Raw genomic sequence first — 20,167 nt, 5'->3', positions numbered from 1 at the left:
TGCTAAAAAGGGAAGTTCAGTGTCCTGTTTCATAAAATGTATGCTTTAATAAGGCAAACAGGCTTGGTGTAAATCATCTTATATTCCTGATGTAAGATACGATGTCCACAAAACATTTTTGTATTATCCAGATGCCTCCAGAAATGCTACTGCTGTGGGTAGCCTGGTAGGTGGAGACCTACCACAGCATCACACAGCCATTCATTCACTTTCACCCAGCCAATCTCAGTGAGATGGGAAAAGAGGAAAGGAAAAAAGAAAGCAAGAAAAATTGTGGGTGGAGAAAGAAAGCAAGAAAAATGGTGGGTGGAGAAAAGTAATAACTGAAGGTGAAGTGGAAGAAGAGAGAAAAAAACAAGGGATGCAAAGGCAATCCCCTTATCACCTCCTATGGACAGACGGGTGCCTAGCCAGTTCCTGAGCAAAATATGGCTAACCCCTGCTATGCCACTTACTCTCCCTTTTTATTGCTGAGCATGACTTCATGTGCCATGGAATATTTCTTTGGTTAGTTTGGATCATCTGCCTAACTGTGTCGACTCACAGTCTGTTTCTTGGGGGCTAAAGTAAGAAGCAGAAGAGGCCTTGATGCTGTGAAAGCATTGCTCATCAATAGTTAAACTTTAATTTGCAGAATTGTTTTGGCCTCAGATCTAAAACACAGCACCATACCAGCTGCTGTGAAGAAAATTAACTCATCTCAGCCAGACTTAGTACAACCACAAAAATTTATTTTAAAGAAAAAGCTCCTCTTACACTTGAATTTTCTTAACTGTTATGCCATCTGGAACTCTTACTAAAAATTTTACCAGACCCAGAGATATTTCCTTTATAAAGATTCCCCAATTTCCTATTTCCCAATTGTCTTAAGAGAAAGAAACAAAAATCTCAATCTTAATTTCAATTTTTAGGTCAGTTGTTTACAGCAAGAGGGAATGTATTTGCCCTGTAACAGAAATTTGATTTGCTATTTAAAGGATCTTGTGTCATTTCCTTTCTTTCCACAGAGTTATTGATTTAGGAGTCATGACTCCCTGTGATAAGATATTAAGAGCTGCTGTTGAGAACAAAGCAGGTATAGAGAGACTTCATTAGTACTTCTGAATTGTTTGATTTTTAAATCACATTTTTTATTGCTGCTTATTGTATTCCTATACTGTCTATGATTTGATCAGATTATCTTCAGAGAAATCAGAACTTCTGCTTTAACCATGTTAATTATTTAGCATTTGGCACTTCTGTGAAACTTAGCCTGAGGAACTGAAACCCTGTATCAGAAGGACAACTCTGAGAGAGATGGTGTAATATTCTTTTGCAGATGGATAAATGGAGCCTTGAAAAGGTCTAAGTAACTTCTTTTAGAACTTGGCATTTGGCCTGCCAGATCAGTGAGTGTGAAATCAGGAATGAATTGTTCTAATAAATAATGAACTTCCTGAAACAACTTGCAGTTGCTTTAGAACAGTCTACTGCATCTTGGAAAAGATGAATGGTGTGAAACATAGGTGGTGAAGTCTGAAAGCACTTGCTGTTTCTAAGACCAGAACTTATAATTATTTTGTCTTATTTCTCTCTTCAGTGCCGAACTTCTGAGACTTGGAGCTTGCTAATCAAAAGTGCTGTTTATATATTGCTGAAACTAGAGCAGTAGGTGTTCAGCAACTGAAGACTGAGAAATACCTTAAACTGGGGATTTGGAATTGCTGTCATTCTTGGAAAGCTTTCACTTTCTAATTGGGTCAAACATCCCTTTTAGACTAGTGACTATCCTGCTTTTCATCTCATTATTTTCTATCTGATGAATGAAGCTATCTGATGTATGAAATAAACTTTTCTGTAGTAATTTCTTTGTCTTTCTAGAATGGATTGGCTAAAGTTTTGTGCATGTGTGTTTGTAAATTTGCAATAGATATAATTGGCCTGTCTGGTCTCATCACCCCATCTTTGGATGAGATGATTTTTGTCGCCAAGGAAATGGAGAGATTGGCAATAAAGATTCCTTTGCTCATTGGAGGAGCAACTACTTCTAAGTAAGATATCTCAGTTGGGAAGATGGGCAGCTTGTATGCAAACAGTGTTAACTAGAGAAAAAGAAACTTTATAGCCATTTCTTTCCCCCTTTCTCTCATTTTCCTGCAACACACATACTGATATGTATTCAGCCTAACATTGTTATTTCTTGTTTCAGAAGTCCTAGATTATTGAGGTAAAATCCAGTTAGTACATAACAAATAATGGACGTCTTAAATGTTTAATTTTTGCAAGTACATCTTATATGTGGAAGTACTGTGTTTTCTCTAAAACTTTTTGCTCATATGCAAATAAATATAGTCCTGTTCTTCTAAGGGGTTGAATGATCTATTTTGATTCACGACAGCATTTTAAAAATGTGGGATTTTGAGACTAGAAATAGTTGACATCAGGGAGCTGTTATCTTTAAGGAAGTTACTGGATCACTGTTATTTTTCTGGATCACTGTTAAATGTGGTGATGACTGTTTTGAGCCCCAGTGCTGCTCAGGCAGGCTGGTAGAGGATAAAGCCCTGCTGCTTGCTGTGAAGTACTTATCATGTTGATTTTGATAGACTGAGCTGTTAAAATGTTTTTCTCTCAGATCTGTTCAAATGCAATAATACAGCTGCTGTGATTTCCTGAAGACCATGTTGACAGCTCAGTGACACCTAGTATTAGCATTACTGCAGATGTGTTCTGGGCATGTATAACAGCCGTGGTCACGCTTTGCTGACTGATTTGTGTACAATATACTTGAGGAGGTGACAGCTCAGAAGACTGTAGAGGTCATTTTTTGTCTAACTAAAAGCTGTGAGCTGTGTTGCTTTCTTTATCAGAGCAGCACATACTGTATTCTGTATTTTTTGCTTTAGCAAATCATCTCATAATTTGACAGACAGTGAGAGTAGGATCACTACCTGCCTTTATTGTTCCTGCATGGATAATGCAAGGTTCACTGTGTCCCTTTTCTCCTTTTCCATATGAGCCACTTCCTACTGCTTTGATACTGAGAGCAAACGTGGAGGATTTTTTCTTACAAAAACAAAACAAAACAAAAACCCAAATAAAAAGCCACCAAAAAAAATGTGGGGAGTTGAGGGGAAGACTTATTCTGAGTGCAGGTCTTAGGAGAGCCTTTTCAGTTCTCAGTTTTTTCACCCAGGGCATTGTGGCCTAGTAATTGATGTCAAATAACCAGCATCAAACAATTCTGCAGAATTTATTCACAGAGAGGAATGTCGTTTAACAGGGAAGTTGCATTAGTTTTATCCTTGAATATGGAAATTACTAAAGAATATATGTATACTTTTTTGAGTACAAAAATTGATTTTATTCATGGGAATTATATATAAATATATACTTGCACATATGCCCAGATACAATGCAGTGTCTATAAAATATATGTGCAGTAAAGGTACTCTTTATGGAAGACTGGATTCTTAATGTATATTTAATGTTACTTTGCTAGTCTTCAATTTAACCTCCCATGTGCATTCTTTAAGATTGTGTATATGTCAGAGGTTGCTAATAAAGAACCATCTGCATTTTTTCACTGTAATAAATAGGCATTGTTACTTGGAATAAGGAGATCATGAGTGCTTGGAAAAGTGTATAGTGAGGTTAGTTTGAAAGAGAGAGGGAGGGAGGCTGGATTTAGTGTCCAGAATCTACACCATAAGAGTTTCTTCATAATTTACAGTAACGATGATTTTTTCATTCATATTATGCTACTCTGGTAAATTCAGGTGCTGAGAAATAATGGTGACATTCTCATTGCCATAAAATTTACTTTAAAAAAACCCCAAAAGTTAGCATGTAATGGTTGATACAGTGCCATTTTAGGACCATGTATTCTTTTGTTTCCTCTGTCTGTTCCTATCAAAACAGACGAGATACCTTTTTGTAAAAACAGAGCTGCCAAGATCAAAAATGCATCTCCTAGAAGCAGATTCAGGGGATGCTGGACAGTTGTTTACACAGCTGTGTTGCACAGTCATGAGTAAACCTCCATGTCCAAGTGCTTTAAATATTTGACAGAACCTGAAGAAAAGGGGGATTTTACCTTTGTTAAGGAAGATTGCTTCCTGGGCTCTGATTCAAGTTTCATTTCAGATATGTTGTTTGACCTTAGTATATAAGAAAGCAAATTACAAGGCCTATAAGATCTTTGTTCCTACTTGCTTGCAAAGTATTGGTAGGACTGAGCAGAGCTCTTTCTTGCACCACTAGAAACTGTTAGCAGTGTTGCTTTCTTTATCAGAGCAACGCATATTGTAGTAGATCTATTAGAGTCTATATTTTGTGGCTTCAGCAAATAGTCTGATAATTTGACAGACTGTGAAGAGGAGGGTCTGTCCTCATTGCACCTGTAGTTACAATGCAGAGTTCACTGCATCTTCAAGGTGCAAGTTTGTAATATTTATTGACCACTGGCAGAATTCATTCTTCAGGTGTGTAGAGGACTTATGCCTCTGATTTTGAGAAGTGGGATAACCATCCCCGAAGTAGGCTAATGCTAATTCCAAGACCCAAAAATTAACATGCGGGAGGACAAAATGTAAGATGAGCAAAAAGGATTAAAGAAATTACTAGTTCTTGGTAGGGTTAGTTTGGAATATTCTTACTGATTTCTGACACTCAAAACTAATGAGTTGCTGATTTTCATTCAGCTGGTAAGACACTGAGGGAATGTGAGTTGGCGCATTACTTATGAAGTGTTCTGATACTCTTTGAAGGAAAGTGTTTATATACCTGTTGTTAAATATCTTATGTTTAATGATTCATGGATAGCAGATGGATGACAGAATTTTTTCTTTTGAAGTTCTGGTCTATGCATTAAGTCAGGATTTATTTCACAGGGGATTTTGTCTGCTTTTTTTGTTGATGGGTTGCTTGGGTGTTTTTTGTTTTGTTTTGTGGGTTTTTTTGTTTGGTTCGTTGATTTTTTGTTTTGTTGGCTTTTTTGCTTTAGTTGTGAAATGCTCACTCTTTCTCTTTTTCATTGAAGAACACACACAGCTGTTAAAATTGCCCCACGATATAGTGCACCTGTAGTTCATGTCCTGGATGCATCCAAGAGTGTTGTGGTTGTAAGTTCTAAGTTATAGTTTCTTGTCCATGCAAAGATATGTGCCCTGTTGTTCTGTTGTCACTTTCATCCTTTCCTCTAAGGCTTAGTGTTGTGGCAGAAAATTAAAAGTGGCACATCAGAGACAAGTTTCTAAATTACACTTGTTTCAGTTGTTTTGTGCTGCCACGTGGTTCTCCCTTGGCTTGTGACAGTTATTGTCACTGGGGACTTTCATTTAAATGTCCCTTACTCTAGTGAGGGGGACATTCACTGAGTCCTTTACTGTAGTTTTGTAGTGATGACTGATAGAGCTCTATGTGCACTGCTATTCTGGCTAATTTGGATATATTTCTGACGTTAGGTAGATAGCAACATTTGTACTGAGAAACGTGGCTGGAGTTTTCTGGGATGGGTTCTTTCAGAGAAATGGGTGGTCTTAGCTGGCAAATACATGATGTTAAAGAGTAGGCCAAGCTGTGTGTTGCTTCTGTGACTATTCAGTCTCTGAAGTTCTGGAGTATTCTTCTCTCAGGTCTTTCCAGACTTGGACTTGGCTCTGCTAATGATACCTGTGTAGTAGGGCAGAGATCTCAGTAATAATTGTAGTCTAAACATGGCTAGTTTGAGTAGTTTGAATGTAGGTTGCAGATTAAAGATAAGGCTTAGTTTAGTGTTGCCAAGAGTCCAAAAGACAGGTTACCTAGTCTTAAATTTATACTCTGTCTTTACCATAGTGTGTTACACTAGGTACTTAGTGCTTTTTCCTTCCTGTTCTTTTCAGTGCTCCCAGCTCTTAGATGACAGTATGAAGGATGATTTCTTTGAAGAAATATTAGAGGAATATGAAGAAATTAGACAAGAACACTATGAGTCTCTCAAGGTACAAATGTAATTGATTATCTTCTTTTTTGAAGTGGTTGGCACTTGCTGTTCAATTATTATGAATAACTTGCTGTTACTCTTACTGTTCAGTTCCTTGTGAAGACCTTCAGATATATTTGTTTTGATTTAAAACTTGCAGTAAAATGGGTTGAAAACTTCCAGAAGTGCTTATGAAATCAAATTTTCTAGCCTATAAGACTTTGCTGCGTGACTCTTAACACATGCTTGGTAAATTCTTGGTTGTCCTCAGTGGCTAATCAGTGGTATCTTGGACCTCCATGGAGCTGGCAGTCATGTCATCTTAACCAACCTGTGGGAGACCAGTGCTCTCTTGGAGCAGTAGCAGGATATGTGGAGATACAGGTGGGGTAGTGAAGATGGTACTGGTAGCTTTTGCTGGTATTGAGCTACACTCTAGTCAGAATTTTAAACCACCGTACTTTCTTAATGTCTTGGTCTTGTTTAGGTGAGTGATCTGAGCAGTAGGAGAATATCTTTCTCTGCTTGTATTTTAGTGTACTGTGAAGTAATAAAAGAACTTCTGGTGTAGTTGAGAGGAACCAGAAATCTTGTAGGCCAGTTTCATTAGCATTATACAGGCAAAAATAATGATCTGCTTGTGATGTAATCTTACTTTACTCATGGGAACTCAGAGTTGTTGAGACTGAAATTATCTGAAGAGCATTTTGAGTAAAACTCTACCATGAAGTCTGTAGTTACAGTTTGTGTCTGAAAGGTGGTGTTCTGAAATTAACCTTTATATCTATATAGGAAAGAAGATACTTGTCTCTACAGCAAGCTAGAAGAAAAGGTTTCCATAATGATTGGTCATCAAGCCATATACCAGGTCAGCTATATATTGTTCTTTGTGATTGCTGTGCCTTTATTTTATTTTGTGTGATTTTAGATATATTTTTAATTAAAATATGCTTTAAACTTCAGAATGTAGCAGTGTAACAGCTTAAGTAGATTGGTATCTGTCTCAACTGAGATTTTTTGCATTATTTTTAAAATTCTGTTTCTACTTTTTCACCGCTCATTTAAAAAATAAATTAATATTCAATAAAGATAACTGAAAAAAAATCCCAAAACAATAAGTTACCCATCACAACATATACTCAAAGAAAACACTAATGACAGCTTTTGAAAATACTCTCTGCCTGGCTCATTACATTGCACACCTTGCTGTACCATATTTGGGGAACACATGCTGTAACATGGCACTTTAATCAAATTCCTCCTTACACTCTTTCCTACCCTTCCCCCATCAGTTTTTGTACTGTTTTGGTTTTTTTTTATTATACTAGAAGTATAAACAGCATTCAGGTTGCATCCTGCAGTAACATTAACATTGCTTTCTGTCGTTTCATTTACAAGATTCAACAAGATGCTCATTTTCAATAACTTTTCTTAATGTGTTACAAAGTATTGTACAGACAAAACAAGTGCAAAGCTTCTGGCTTTACACAGATAGATTCATCTTGCTTTATCACTTGTGTGTGTGCATCTAAATGTGCAAAAGTTCTTAGAAATTCATAAGAATTTACAGAAATATTCTGCAGTGTCATAGTACATGTCTGTGTATAGAAAGGAATTGGTAAATGTGAAAGGCCCATGAAGTACGTTAGGGATTGATAATTTGTGTAGGTTTGTTTGGTCTTGTGTCTTGGCCAATATTCTGACCAATTAAGTAAGTTCCAAAGTCCAGCAGCTAAAAGCTGTTTATTTACGTGGAAGAACAAAAGGCCTTAATTTTTCCATTTCAACTTTAGATGCGTTTTATGCTTTTTTTTGGTTACATTGTAACTGTGGATTATGGTTTGACTTGGGAAAACATGACTATGAAAATTTTAGGACAGTTAGTTTGGAAGAAGTCATTTGCAGTCGTGGCGGCTGCTGAACATCAGTTTTACTGCAAATGTTAAAGCAATTTTAAATCATTTTCATCATGTCCAATTGTACGTCTGATTCCTACAGTTAAACCAAAATTCATTGGCACAAAAGTCTTTGAAGATTATGACCTGAGGAGGCTGGTAGAGTACATTGACTGGAAGCCCTTCTTTGACGTCTGGCAACTTAGGGGAAAGTATCCCAACCGGAGTTTCCCTAAGATCTTTAATGATAAAACTGTAGGTGAGTACTGAAATTGCGTTTACTTCATGTAACTAATCCTAACAGGCCCAGTGTGCTGCAGTAAGATTCCAAATGTTTAATGTAATACATTAGGAATAGTACAAATACATGCAAAGAACGTCACTGAAATAATTTGTTTAAAGCAAGGCTTAGTGAACCAACTGTTGCCATGTAAGGCTGAAAAATAAGTATGGAAAAATGATTGGTCATCTTACTTAGCAATCACCTGCCAAAGCACAGGGAAGTATTTTTTAACAGAAAATGGTAGCAGAGCACTTCAGGTATCTGTGTTTCTGTTGTGGGTGAAGATGGCAAGCTCCTTTTGAAGCTATTCAGTAGGCTTTGAAATAGGTGATAAAAATGCAAGGGTGACACTGAAAGTAATGTTCTGGGTCTGCTGTACTGTGGTAATGTAGGTGCGCTCATTTTGTTCTGTGTTTTCTTCCTCTGCTAGGTGCTGGCTGAAACATTTTGTGCTTTCTTTAGGTTTTTTTATTCCCTAAGATATATGTTGTTACAGCCCTATGATCACACTGCAATCTTCCTATTTGCTGTAGCTGACAGATCATTGCAGTCATTGGACAATTATGTGGAAAATGAATCAATCTTCAAACAATTCTTAAACCTATTTAGCCAATTATGAAAACATGCCTTTTCTAAGGCAATTTCTTTTTTTCTTTTGTTTTTAATAGGTGAAGAAGCAAAGAGAGTTTATAATGATGCTCAAGATCTACTGGAAACATTGATTAATGAAAAGAAGTTACAAGCCAGAGGTGTGGTTGGGTTCTGGCCAGCTCGAAGTGTTCAAGATGATATCCACTTGTATGCTGCAGAAGAGGCAGTGGGATCTTCAGAACCAATAGCAAAGTTTTATGGTTTGAGGCAACAGGTACAGTGACAACACATTTGTTAAGTGACTTTTCTTCCCCCTGAATTTGGGGAATGTAATAGAAGTGTCTTATTAAAATCTGTAGAAAATTGTTGCAATCTCTCTGCAGCCGTTGGCTTGTTATTACTTTCAGTAATAACAAGATCCTGTTAGTGATGAGCCAGGTCTTTGTATTGTAGCATTTTGCATTGTAATATTGTAGTATTTTGCATTGCACAAAATGCTTTGAAAGTTTGACATCTTCACATATGATGTGCATTTTCTATCTCAATTTTAAGATGTCCTAAAGCAGTACGTTGTGTAAATTAATCACAATTCTTGTGTTCCAGATAAATTAGCACCTCATGAACCTTAGTTCTCTAATATCCCTGGATTCCGCTTTAGATGAAGAATTCTGCTTGAATGTGTTAATGCTTAAACCCAGTTAGAATTTAAGAAACCTGGAAAATAAAGCCCAATGGAAATAAGTTTCTGAAACGCTTAATTTTTGTGTAAAATTCACTATATGAAGGGACCATTTAGAATTATTTGGCAGCTAATTTTGATAGAGAGAATCATACTTGCTTAGATTTGCATTTAATTTGGTAGATTGAGCTTGCAAGATATTCTGCCTCTCCTTTTTCCCTGTCTTCTGATTTGGCTTCTTCATAGTTCATTCAGACTCAAATGTGACAGAAAAAGAGTTTAACTACCTACATTTCTGGAGTACAATATTCTGTGATCACAGTCGTGTGCCAACATTGCAGAACTGTGCTAAGAAATACCTGACTCTTAAGTTTATCTGTTGTAGCTCCCTGAGATGGCTCTAGTGCATCTTGACAGTCCATGGCAGATGTTTATATGAAACGCTCTCAACAAGCACGGATGTTTCAGAAACTTATGGCCTAGTTAAACGTTTTGATATCCCATGTAAATCAGCTTTACTACTCTTTATTTTCCTGGCTTTTTCCCAGGATTTTCCCAAGGAAACTATTTGATTTGATGTTGTTCTTGTAATGCTTTTTGTTATTGGAATACTGTTATAATCCTTAGCCTTTTTTACTTTGTATATCCCAATTACTTAGGCTTCTTTCAAAGGTTAAGTTCATGAAACTCTTGTGCATACTGTTCTTCTGGACTCCATGTATTTTAGCTGCATCTCTTCTAGCCTGGTGTATACAGTAACTCAGGAGAGTTTTCAGCAGAGCAAAGTAGAAGAGAATAATTGTCTTCTGTTTCTTATATAAAATGTTCCTTTCAGTACACAGAGTTCTCTCCATGACATTGATGGTAATTAAGGATGTGATATAAATCTAAAAGTTAGAGATGCATGTAATATTTTCCTTAGCTCTAATAATTGCAAATGAACCTTAAAATTAATATAAATTTCACCTGTGGGGAAAAAAGATGTTTTGTTAATTTTATGGCACTTTCTGTAGCTTTTCAGGTTAATAGACAATTTTTCTTTATTTTTGAGGGGTAGGAGTGTTTTATTTGCTTTTAAGATGCAGTTGGGAATGGGTGAAACACATTGCTAAGATATTGTCATAGGTTAAAAAAATGAATCTTGAGCTAAGTGATAGCCATTAAATAACTTTACTCTCTCTGTGAGTTGAGTAGATTACAAGAACTGTGCCACCTCTTTCATAGCAATCATGCTTCCATAATGAATATACTGATATGGTTCAAGATTTCTTCTTGGGTGCTCAGGTACCTCTTTCTGTTACCTTTCTTTGATTTTGGAAAAGGATCCAGTGAGCAGTATAATTCCCTATTTCACAGCATCAATTAGGTTGGAAAAGACCTCTGAGATTGAGTGCAACCTATGAGTGAACAACCTCATGTCAACTAGACTGTGGCACTGACTGCCATGTCCAGCTGTTCCTCAAATGCCTCTGGGGATCGTGACTCCACCACCTCCTTGGGCAGTCTGTTCCAGTATCTGCTCACACTTTCTGTGAAGAAATTCCTCCAAATGTCCAACCTAAAGCTCCCCTAGCACAGATTAAGACTGTGTTGTCTTGTTCTGTCAGTTGTTACCAGGGAGAAGAGACCAGCTCCCACCTGGCTACAGCCTCTGCTCAGGTGGTTGTAGAGAGCAATAAGGTCTCCCCTGAGCCTCATTTTCCCCAGCTCTCTCAGCCACTTCTTATAGGATGAGTGCTCCCGAACCGTTACCAGCTTCATTGCCCTTCTCTGAACGTGCTCCAGCATCTCAGTGTTCTTCCTCAGTTGGGGATCCCAAACCTGAACACAGTATTCAAATGCAGCCTCACTGGTGGTAGGTACAGGGGAAGAATCACTTCCCTGGTCCTGCTGGCCATACTGTTTGTGATGCAGGCCAGGGTGCCATTGGCCTTCTTGGCCACCTGGGCACCCTGCTGGTTCCTGTTCAGCTGGATATTGACCAGCGCCTCAAGGTCCTTTTCCATTGGGCCCTTTCCCTTTGCATAAACCCACTTGAATTTTGCTTAGGATTCAACTTTCCAGTAGTGATACAAACATTTTGTTTGTGTTTGTGTGTGATTAGTAAAGTCTTCATTCTGAGCACTGTTTTGTCTGGATAACTGAGCACATAGTTTGTCTCTTAAGGAGTGTTCATAAACTCATAACCATTTCTACAGTGGGAGTTGCTGAAGAATTCTTCAGTTTGCACATCAGCCATCAGTTTTGTTAACAAATGTGGAATCTGTTATTCCTCCTCTTACCCAGTTGTTGGCACAAGACTATTCCTTACTTTGTAATAATTTTTTTTGCAATATATGCTGTTAAATCTTAGTAGCTGTAAATAGAAGCAAAATGTGTCTTCAGTGCTGCATCTCTCTTCTTTGGTGTTTTGTTCTTCAGTGGTCCAAACACCCTCAGAGTAAGAGAGGTGGTTTTCTTCTAATTTAACTACAGAAAAACTACCATGGCTCAAAGACTAGTTAGGTGTTTGTAAGGCCCTTTCGTCTTAAAAATACTGGTCTTTAGCTTAATACTGCGCTGCTGATGTCTTTTAAGATGTTCTGATTTATGGCATTGATTTCGTTACTTTAGGCTGAAAAGGACTCTGCCTGCACAGATCCATATTACTGCCTCTCTGACTTCATAGCACCACTGGATTCTGGCGTTTGTGACTACTTAGGCCTGTTTGCAGTGGCCTGCTTTGGTGTAGATGATTTATGCAGTGAATTTAGGAAACAGGAGGATGAATACAACATCATAATGGTGAAGGCTCTTGGTGATCGGTTGGCAGAGGTATGAGGTTTTATCAGGTGTTTCCTTGCAACTTTCAGCAAACTTAGAGCCACGTCAGTACAATGCAAGTGGGGCTAGCTCTACCTGGGGATTTCAAGCTGGGTGTCAGAAATTATTATTAATATTGTTGTTGTTGTTGAAGATATTTACTGAAGTGGGAATTCTTCCTGAAGGGCAGCTGGTTCTGGTAAAATCACATAGGCTGCAGGAGCAGTGGAAAAGTCTTTGAGCTAGAGGAAAAGTCCTCTGCTAAAAGGAGCAGCAGCACATGATTGCATCTGGTCGTAGCATGGAGGCAAGAATGGTGTGGCCTTCCATAGCTAGGCCTGGGTGGGACACCCAGATAGTGAAGACCCAAGACCTCAGTGCTATAATGAAGTGTTGCTACCATAGGTTAATGAATTTGGTCTTTTTGGGTTACTTGTCCACATCTTTACCTCTTTAAAGCAGGACAATCAAAAAAGCACATCTCCCAATAAGAGAAGTAACTAACATGAATTAGCAAAATAAGTGTTTTATGTGAACTTTAATTCTTTCAAATGTCTCACCTATGTTAAGAGCTGTCTTAAAAATGAAAATGGCAATGTGAGAAAGCATCTATCATTGTTCTTCTTAATCAATCAGCTATTGCATCAGTCTGTACAAAGTAAAAAATAAAAAAAAGTCTTTTCATTCTATTCCAAGGCATTTGCTGAGGAGCTTCATGAAAGAGTTCGAAGGGAATTTTGGGCTTACAGTGGTAGCGAGCAGCTGGATCTCTCTGGCCTACGCAAAATTAAATATGAGGGAATTCGCCCTGCCCCTGGATATCCCAGCCAGCCTGACCATACAGAAAAACTCACCATGTGGAAACTTGCAAACATTGAGGAAACAACAGGTAACTCTGCTTTGCTAAGATTCTTAAACTGCTTTTTATGTGAAATCAAAATTCCAACCAAAGAACAAATTGGCTGTTGCAGAATTACATAAAATACTAAACTGAAGTGCTTCTGGGAATTGCGGTCTTCCCTTTTTACTCCCATTTTTATTTTGCCTCATTCAAAGAAGAATTTGCAAATCATTGCCAGTGCTTTTGGTGGTTGTGTCCCTAATTAGGAGATTGCATGCAAACAGGGTTCTGTTGTGCAGAAAAAATTTCTGGCATCCTTATGGTGGTAAGAAGACATTCCCGCTAGAAACAGGAAAAAAAAGTCAATTCAGCAGAGTATTTCCTGGTCTGCAGGAACCTTGAGATGGTAATTTTTAAAAAGGGATTAATTCCATTTGTGTTCTTCTTGTATTTTGCATGTTATATGTTTCACTGTTACTTCAACAATTCCAAAAATAATTTTCAGTACTTCAAAACCTCATTTGCCAAAATGTCCAGGTTTTTTCCTTCAAACCATAGAGTTACTCTACAGTAATTGTAATGAAAGTCTGTGGTATGTTTAAAGTTCTGAAGTTTTCTTAATCATTAACAAGTGGAAAAACGGGTTGGTTTCAGCTTTCATCTGAAAGCTGCTTGATTTTTTTGAGTTTGCTTGAAGCTGCCCAACATAAAAAAAGGCTCTGAATTTGTGCTTATTCTTAATTCAAAAAATAATAAAATCCTCATTCTCTTTTCCAGGCATTGGTCTAACAGAATCGCTAGCAATGATACCTGCTTCTGCAGTTTCTGGCCTCTATTTTTCCAGTCCCAATTCCAAATATTTTGCTGTTGGCAAGATATGTAAAGATCAGGTAACTAACAGCGTCAATTAGAGCATTCAAAATCATCTTATGAGCAGATGTCTTAAAATTTTGTAAACATTTAAAGCTGGAGTTTCAAAATCTACATCATATTTTGTGATCCCTTTGCAGGTTGAAGATTATGCACTGAGAAAAAATTTGTCTGTGGCAGAGGTGGAGAAGTGGCTGGAACCCATTTTGGCATATGATACTGAACAACTGTGATATTTGTGGGTGAACTTCCTTTTGTGATGGTCTGTTTGCCAGAAGGAGCAAGAAGATTCTTCCCACTGGAAACAGCTTTCTTCCATCCATCCCAACAGCTTGTCTGATTGTCTTAAATTTTTAATCAAGGAACTTAATATTTCAGATAAAGTCTGCCTGGTGCCCTTGGCTTGGGACCATGAATGTATTGAGTTTCTCAGTCACAGCAGCATAGTTTTATTTATTTTTATGTTTTCACAAAGACTCTAGCCGAAAACCTAGGTGTAGGGTGAGGTGGGGGAACTGCAAAGCTTTCCTGTTCTCTGGAAGATTTTGAAATCAGGGGCAAGAATTTCTCTCCCATGGCTGTGGATATGCATAGAACAGAATTTGACTTCTGTTATTTTGGCAAGTCCAGGGACAGAAATATGATGCAATTCTTCTGCAAAGTCACAAAATGTTTTATACTGAGTGATGAAGAAAAACTGAAGTTCAACAGATCTCCTTTTTAAAAATCATCTACTCAGTGTTTAGTCTTGTGCTTGGGAATACCCATTGTTCTCAATGGTAGAACTACAAGAATAATACAATCTTCTGGAGTGGTACCAGAGATCTGTATTGGGAAATGGGATGACAGAGCCCATGGAGTTGTCTTCTTTGTGCTTCCCCTTCCTTTCAGCAAGTCACAATCTGTCTATTCTGTATAAAGGGTACTGGCACTTCCTACCTTACAGTTGTCATGCTTAATTCATACATAAACAATCATTTGTACATGAAAATTATGAGAATGGCATATTATTTTTTGCTACTGTAGACAGCCAGGAAGCTTGGAGCTGACTTTCACAAAATTTTAACCTTCTAGAAATCTGGATTTTAAAAGCAAATAGTACTGTCATATGTAACAATATTGTAGACTATTCTTCTTCTACTATTGTAGATTTAACTGAGTGTGCTAATCGTTCATGGCTTTCAATAATTTCTGAAAAGTGTCTCAAGTATTATTTAAATGCTAATTTGTAAAATATTAGGAGAGAACCCCCTCTTTTTTTTGGTCTCTAATTGTAAACAAAAGACCAGTATTGTAAGGAAGACGTTCTTTTAATAGTTTATTGCAGTCTATTAATAGCTACATAATTTTTGTAATGTCTTCATCTGACTTTATGCTGAAAGAATCATCTTGTATCAACAGTTTAATAAAGATGGTGTTATCCTATTAGAATCCTTTAAATGGAAGCAATAAAATGTGTGCAGTAATCTGAACAGATAATGTCAAAATTAATATGTGCTTGTACCATGAACCTGAAATTATAGAGGTTGCTATGGGGTTTTTAAAATAGTTGTGTAAGTGTATTCTTAACTGAATCTTTTAGAATGGCTCATCCTCTAATGACTTACAAAAATAATTTCTAAATGGATCTCCCCTCCCCCTTCCTCCCTCCCTGTCAAGGGACTTGTGACAAGTCCTTGCTGAGCAGCTGATTTTTGTAGTGGGAATGGTTTCTCAGTAGAACACTCGTTTAGTCTGCCAAAAATAAAGTAAAATGTTCTTACTATAAAAGATTATTTGTTCCTGAAATATGCAGCATATGAAAATTGAAATCCTCTGTGCTGTGTTTTTGGTAATTGCACTTCTGCAATTTAATGCTTGGAATCTCTCCTCTCCGGCACTCTTCCATATTCTTACATTTGGAAGCAGAGTACCTTATTAGTCTGAAAATTTGATTGTGTGAATGGAGTCAAAGTTTGACTTGTTCAGCTTGGTTTGTTTATTGATTTATTTTCCTGAAATCAGTGGTAGTCAGTTCAGTGAGTACAGCTGGCAGCAGGAGGTCCCTTCTGTCTTACAGTGGTTGTGTTACCTGGTGTACAAGCAGAGGGTTTCAAATGGAGTGCAGTTGCTTTAACCCTTCACACATGGCATCACACACTGAGAAAATCTTTATGTTTGCCTGCAAAACTTGTTATTGGGAGAATCTGTTTGGAATAATTACTCCTTGTTGTTATGCAAATTTTTTTATCAAGGACAATTACTTTAAAGCTTTGTTATTTTAAATTGTCAGTTGACATTTTCGGTAAGACAAATTTTCATTCTTGTCTCCAGAACTAAGTTAAATTGTGAAGCAAAAGAGTCTCATAATTGTACCAGGTAAGGCTGTTTTACTTGAAAGACTGACAAGTTTAGAATGCATAAAATATTTTTTGCAGTGCTTTTCTAAATACTACTAACAAAGGTTCTAGATGTGAGAGATGATGGACAATTTAGAATGCATTGTAAATTACTCTGTTTTAGTTCTTGTGAGTAATAGAGTTTGGATACCAATTTTTTTTTTTTTTTTGTAAGTCAGGCCAGCAGCCTGGAGATTAAATTTTGAGGCACATATATTTTATGACTGTCAGGAGGGAATATTACCCTTAAACCTGCCCCTTCATTACCAGGTCTGTTTCAGTGCTGCTGTTACTCCTGGGAAAAATCTAGTGCAGCTTATTTTGTCATGAGAGTGCTATCAAGGTCAGTTCATGTCTCAAAAAAACCCGCTAAAACTCTTTTTTTTTTTTTTTTGGCTAGTATTTCTGCATTTTTTGTGAAGCTTCTGCTTTCTTGTTTAACAGTGTGGAAGTTATACACCCTTTCAGTTAATTTCTGCTTCTTAAAACACAAGTCATGTCCAGAAAATGAGGGGAATAGTGAGAGACCTATGAGGACCTTGCCTTTTCTAAAAGGATTTGTTTACTAGTAACTGTGACTGGATTTCATTAATTTCCCTTTTTAAATCTTTGTCTGGTTTACCTGCGCGTGCCTTTAAAAAGTGGATTCAGGGTCTTAAAATGAAGAACAAGAAGAGAAGTAAGTCCATTAATTCGTTCAGGAGGGTGGTTCCCTTACAGAAACAGTAGCACATGTTCTCAGTCACTGGAGAAATGGATTCCTGTGCCCTCAATTTATCATGGTCTTGTCACAGCAAAGCCTTTTCAGCCCTACTACTAAGTTTTTTCATTTGATTGTCAGGCTTTTGTAGGTGCCGGTTTTCAAATGAGGATGCACTGTGAACAGAATGCAAACACATCCACCCTGCTTTCACCCAGCATTTGCAAACTGTCCAGCTAAAGGCAGCACTGAAAACCCAGTTGAGTTTGTCCCCATGTTTGGTCTAATAATACCAGCATGCCGGAATATCGCGAGTTTCTGGCCATGCCATCAATAGCTGTGCAAAGGAGACCTCAGCTGAGATTACCAAACTTCCAGTGGTTTGGGTTTGTGACTCAACTTCAGCCAGGATGGCAAAAGCAAGCTGGTAATTGTCCTTGCTGGCCTGAAGCTGCCGTGACATTGTTTTCTTCCTCACTGCCCCAAGGCACGAGTGTGTCCTGTGCCTACAGCTCCTAATCGGGCAAAGGGGAGTGATCCCAGGCTGGGGTGGGTGGTCTCTGCTGTTCCTTCCTACAGGAAGAGCAAGAAGTATGTGGAGGGAGTGTGGAAGCTCAAACTGAATCCTTATTATTTCTTAGCTCACAGTCTTTCCTGTCCCATCTCCCTGTCAAATGGCCTCCTCTTCCTCCTTTTCCCTCCAGCAGTCCTCCTCTACAGCTGCACATCAGGGTTCTCTGTAGGTTCTGCCAAAATGAAGCTGTAGGAGTCTTTTTAAAAAGTTTCTTCTATGTCTGAACAAGTCACTGTTCCAGAAAGAGAGGATTTTTCACCTGGCAAGCATTGGATAATATTAATAAATGGTGCTGATAGCTCTGCCTATAGGAGCCTTATACTGTGTATGTCAGTCATTCCTAAAATACTAACGAGAAGGCCACACGATGTGATAAACTATTCCCTGTGTTTTAACTGCATCTTTAGTTACATGGTGGCTTTCATCTGGATAGCAAAACCAAAATGTGTGTTAATTGCATCCTTTGTCAGTGTGCCCACAATTAATAATAAGCTGATAGTAAAACTAGATAAAACTAATGTAATTTTCAACTGAAGTATTTTAATGGTATGAAATACTAAGAAGTAAAGAATTTATCTGTGCCTTGCTGTTATAACAAATGCTTTTAAAATTCTTTAGGCAGCTGATGACTTAAATATTTTATGAAGCAAAATTTATCTTGAGTAAAAACTCAGGTTACAAAACACTTATAATTTGATTGAAAAGGCTTTATCATTGCTTTCTAGAAATAGCTGATAAAAATGATTTATGAGACTGGAAAATTTGCTGCACTAACTGCAGAAATTTCTGTGCATGTACTGTGCATGTAGCAAAAGAAGATAGTGTGGGATTCACAGAGGGTAACAATTGCAAAAGAACAGGCAGTTCTTCAGGGAAGAGCTGAAAGATTAAGTTATGGCAAATATAAGTCTCTTACAACCCAGATATTCACAATATTAGTAATTGCAGTAAATGAAAATAAGGGAAACATTTTTATGTATACATCAAAGTATAGGAAATGCAATTTGAGAATAATTTTTAAGGAGCTTTCATAAATCTAATGCATATTTGGGATTGATGAGTTGTATTTGCACTTTTAGAGTGGGAGAAGGAGGAGGAAATAATAATTAGGTCGTGAACTTGTTCTAGGGTTAAGTAAGAAGGTGTTGAAAGAAAAAGGATAGCCCATGTCACAACACCCTTCCTCGGGTTTTGAAGTTGTTGGATTCATTACTTACATGATTGTTTCTGAAAAGATTTTCAGTGACACTGGCATTCCCTGACTCTGGAAAAATACTGGGAGAAATGAAAACAAAATAGCCAGTTTTTTCCACAGTTTTCAAAAGTTAAAACTTTGCATCAGCTCCATATCTGCACATAGGTAGGTGTCAGTGCAATTTTGACCTTCGGTTAAGCAGGTAAATTCCTTCGGTCTAGCAGGTAAAATGGCTCTGGGTGTGTAGGTGTAATGGATTTTTTCCCTTACACAAGGTGTTGAAAAGATCAATTTTTCCTATTAGAGTGCAACTTCTAGGGGATGTTTTGTTCTTACTTTACTTCTTTATATACTTGATCTGTACTTGCTTCCCCTTCTCTGGCTTCACAATACAGATGTGGAGATGTGACTGAGAGTTCTCTAATGGCCTATGAATGCCATATGTTTGTGTTTTTAACTAAAAATACATATTATTTTCAGGTTTTGTTGAGTTTCATCAAGGTTCTTGCCAAATGGCTTCTTCCCAGGAAGTGGACAACTTTATTCCTTTTCGTCCGGCCATCAGTTTGAAATCTAGGTTGAGGTTCAGAAATGGAGTGCAAATATGAGGTCTAGAAAAGGTGTCAGTTCTCTGTGGTTGGTGGACTCCTTCCATACCTCTGTTCCTGCTGTGACCTTGTGAGAACAGCTGTGCTTGTCTCTCTGTCGATTAGGGCGGTGGTGGGACAGCAAGGCAAGGAGATGAAACGCTGCCCTGTACGGCCAAAGGACTTATTTAGCAGACTGCCCTTTGCAGGTGCATCAGTACAACGTGTGCTCCTGCCTGCCTGGTCAGGGCCTGTTTTCAACTGCTGTCTCAAGCTCATCTGTACTCAGCTGCTTTTATTTCAGGAAGCTACTACTCATGAGATCTCCTGCTAAGCGCTGCACGAGACCCTCTTTGCATAATCGGTCATTTGTAATGGCTGGCTTCACAGTAATTATCTGCTGGTACAGTTTTGGCCTTGTTTACTTTTTCTGTAACCAAATAGATGGCTTTCTTCAGAATACTAATGCAGAGCACATAAACACATTGTTTCTCTAAGGCCCATAAGAACAGATTTTACTATCACCACTTGACCTAAGAACTTTACTCATGTTGTCAAGGATTTGCTACTAACGAAAGCATGACATTGTTTGTGCTGTATTTAGGAAATAAATGTAAGCTCTTGAGTTTATTGCTTTTATTTCTTCCAAATATTGTTCCTCACCTCTCAGGGCAGCTAAAGGAATAGAAGTTTTGATTCAGTTGTTATTATACCAGATATTCACATGTGGTAAGGACTACTAAAGCAAGACACTCAAAACTTAACATGGTGTAGGAGTGTACAGGGTACTTACCAATTGTCATCTTGTCTCTAAAGATAAGCATTAGC

General features: G+C 37.7%; 1 protein-coding gene across 3 annotated transcripts in view; it reads left to right on the top strand.

The window, feature by feature from the left end:
• The window catches only part of MTR (5-methyltetrahydrofolate-homocysteine methyltransferase), a 51,215-nt gene extending 35,654 nt beyond the window's left edge, over positions 1-15,561 (top strand). For all 3 annotated transcript variants that reach the window (XM_084202818.1, XM_084202819.1, XM_084202820.1), the window contains 11 exons: positions 1,008-1,075; positions 1,910-2,030; positions 5,021-5,102; positions 5,865-5,963; positions 6,737-6,812; positions 7,943-8,098; positions 8,791-8,987; positions 12,006-12,206; positions 12,891-13,083; positions 13,813-13,925; positions 14,046-15,561. In XM_084202818.1, coding sequence (XP_084058944.1) covers positions 1,008-1,075; positions 1,910-2,030; positions 5,021-5,102; positions 5,865-5,963; positions 6,737-6,812; positions 7,943-8,098; positions 8,791-8,987; positions 12,006-12,206; positions 12,891-13,083; positions 13,813-13,925; positions 14,046-14,138 — 1,399 coding nt within the window. In that variant the 3' untranslated portion in view covers positions 14,139-15,561. The remainder of the gene's footprint in view (positions 1-1,007; positions 1,076-1,909; positions 2,031-5,020; positions 5,103-5,864; positions 5,964-6,736; positions 6,813-7,942; positions 8,099-8,790; positions 8,988-12,005; positions 12,207-12,890; positions 13,084-13,812; positions 13,926-14,045) is intronic.
• The last annotated feature ends 4,606 nt before the right edge of the window (positions 15,562-20,167 follow it).

Source organism: Fringilla coelebs, assembly GCF_963513975.1.
Source record: "Fringilla coelebs genome assembly, chromosome: 3".
In the NCBI taxonomy this organism is placed as follows: Eukaryota; Metazoa; Chordata; class Aves; order Passeriformes; family Fringillidae; genus Fringilla; species Fringilla coelebs.
Note: the sequence above shows the minus strand (reverse complement) of the source record. Positions and strands in the feature narration are given on the sequence as shown.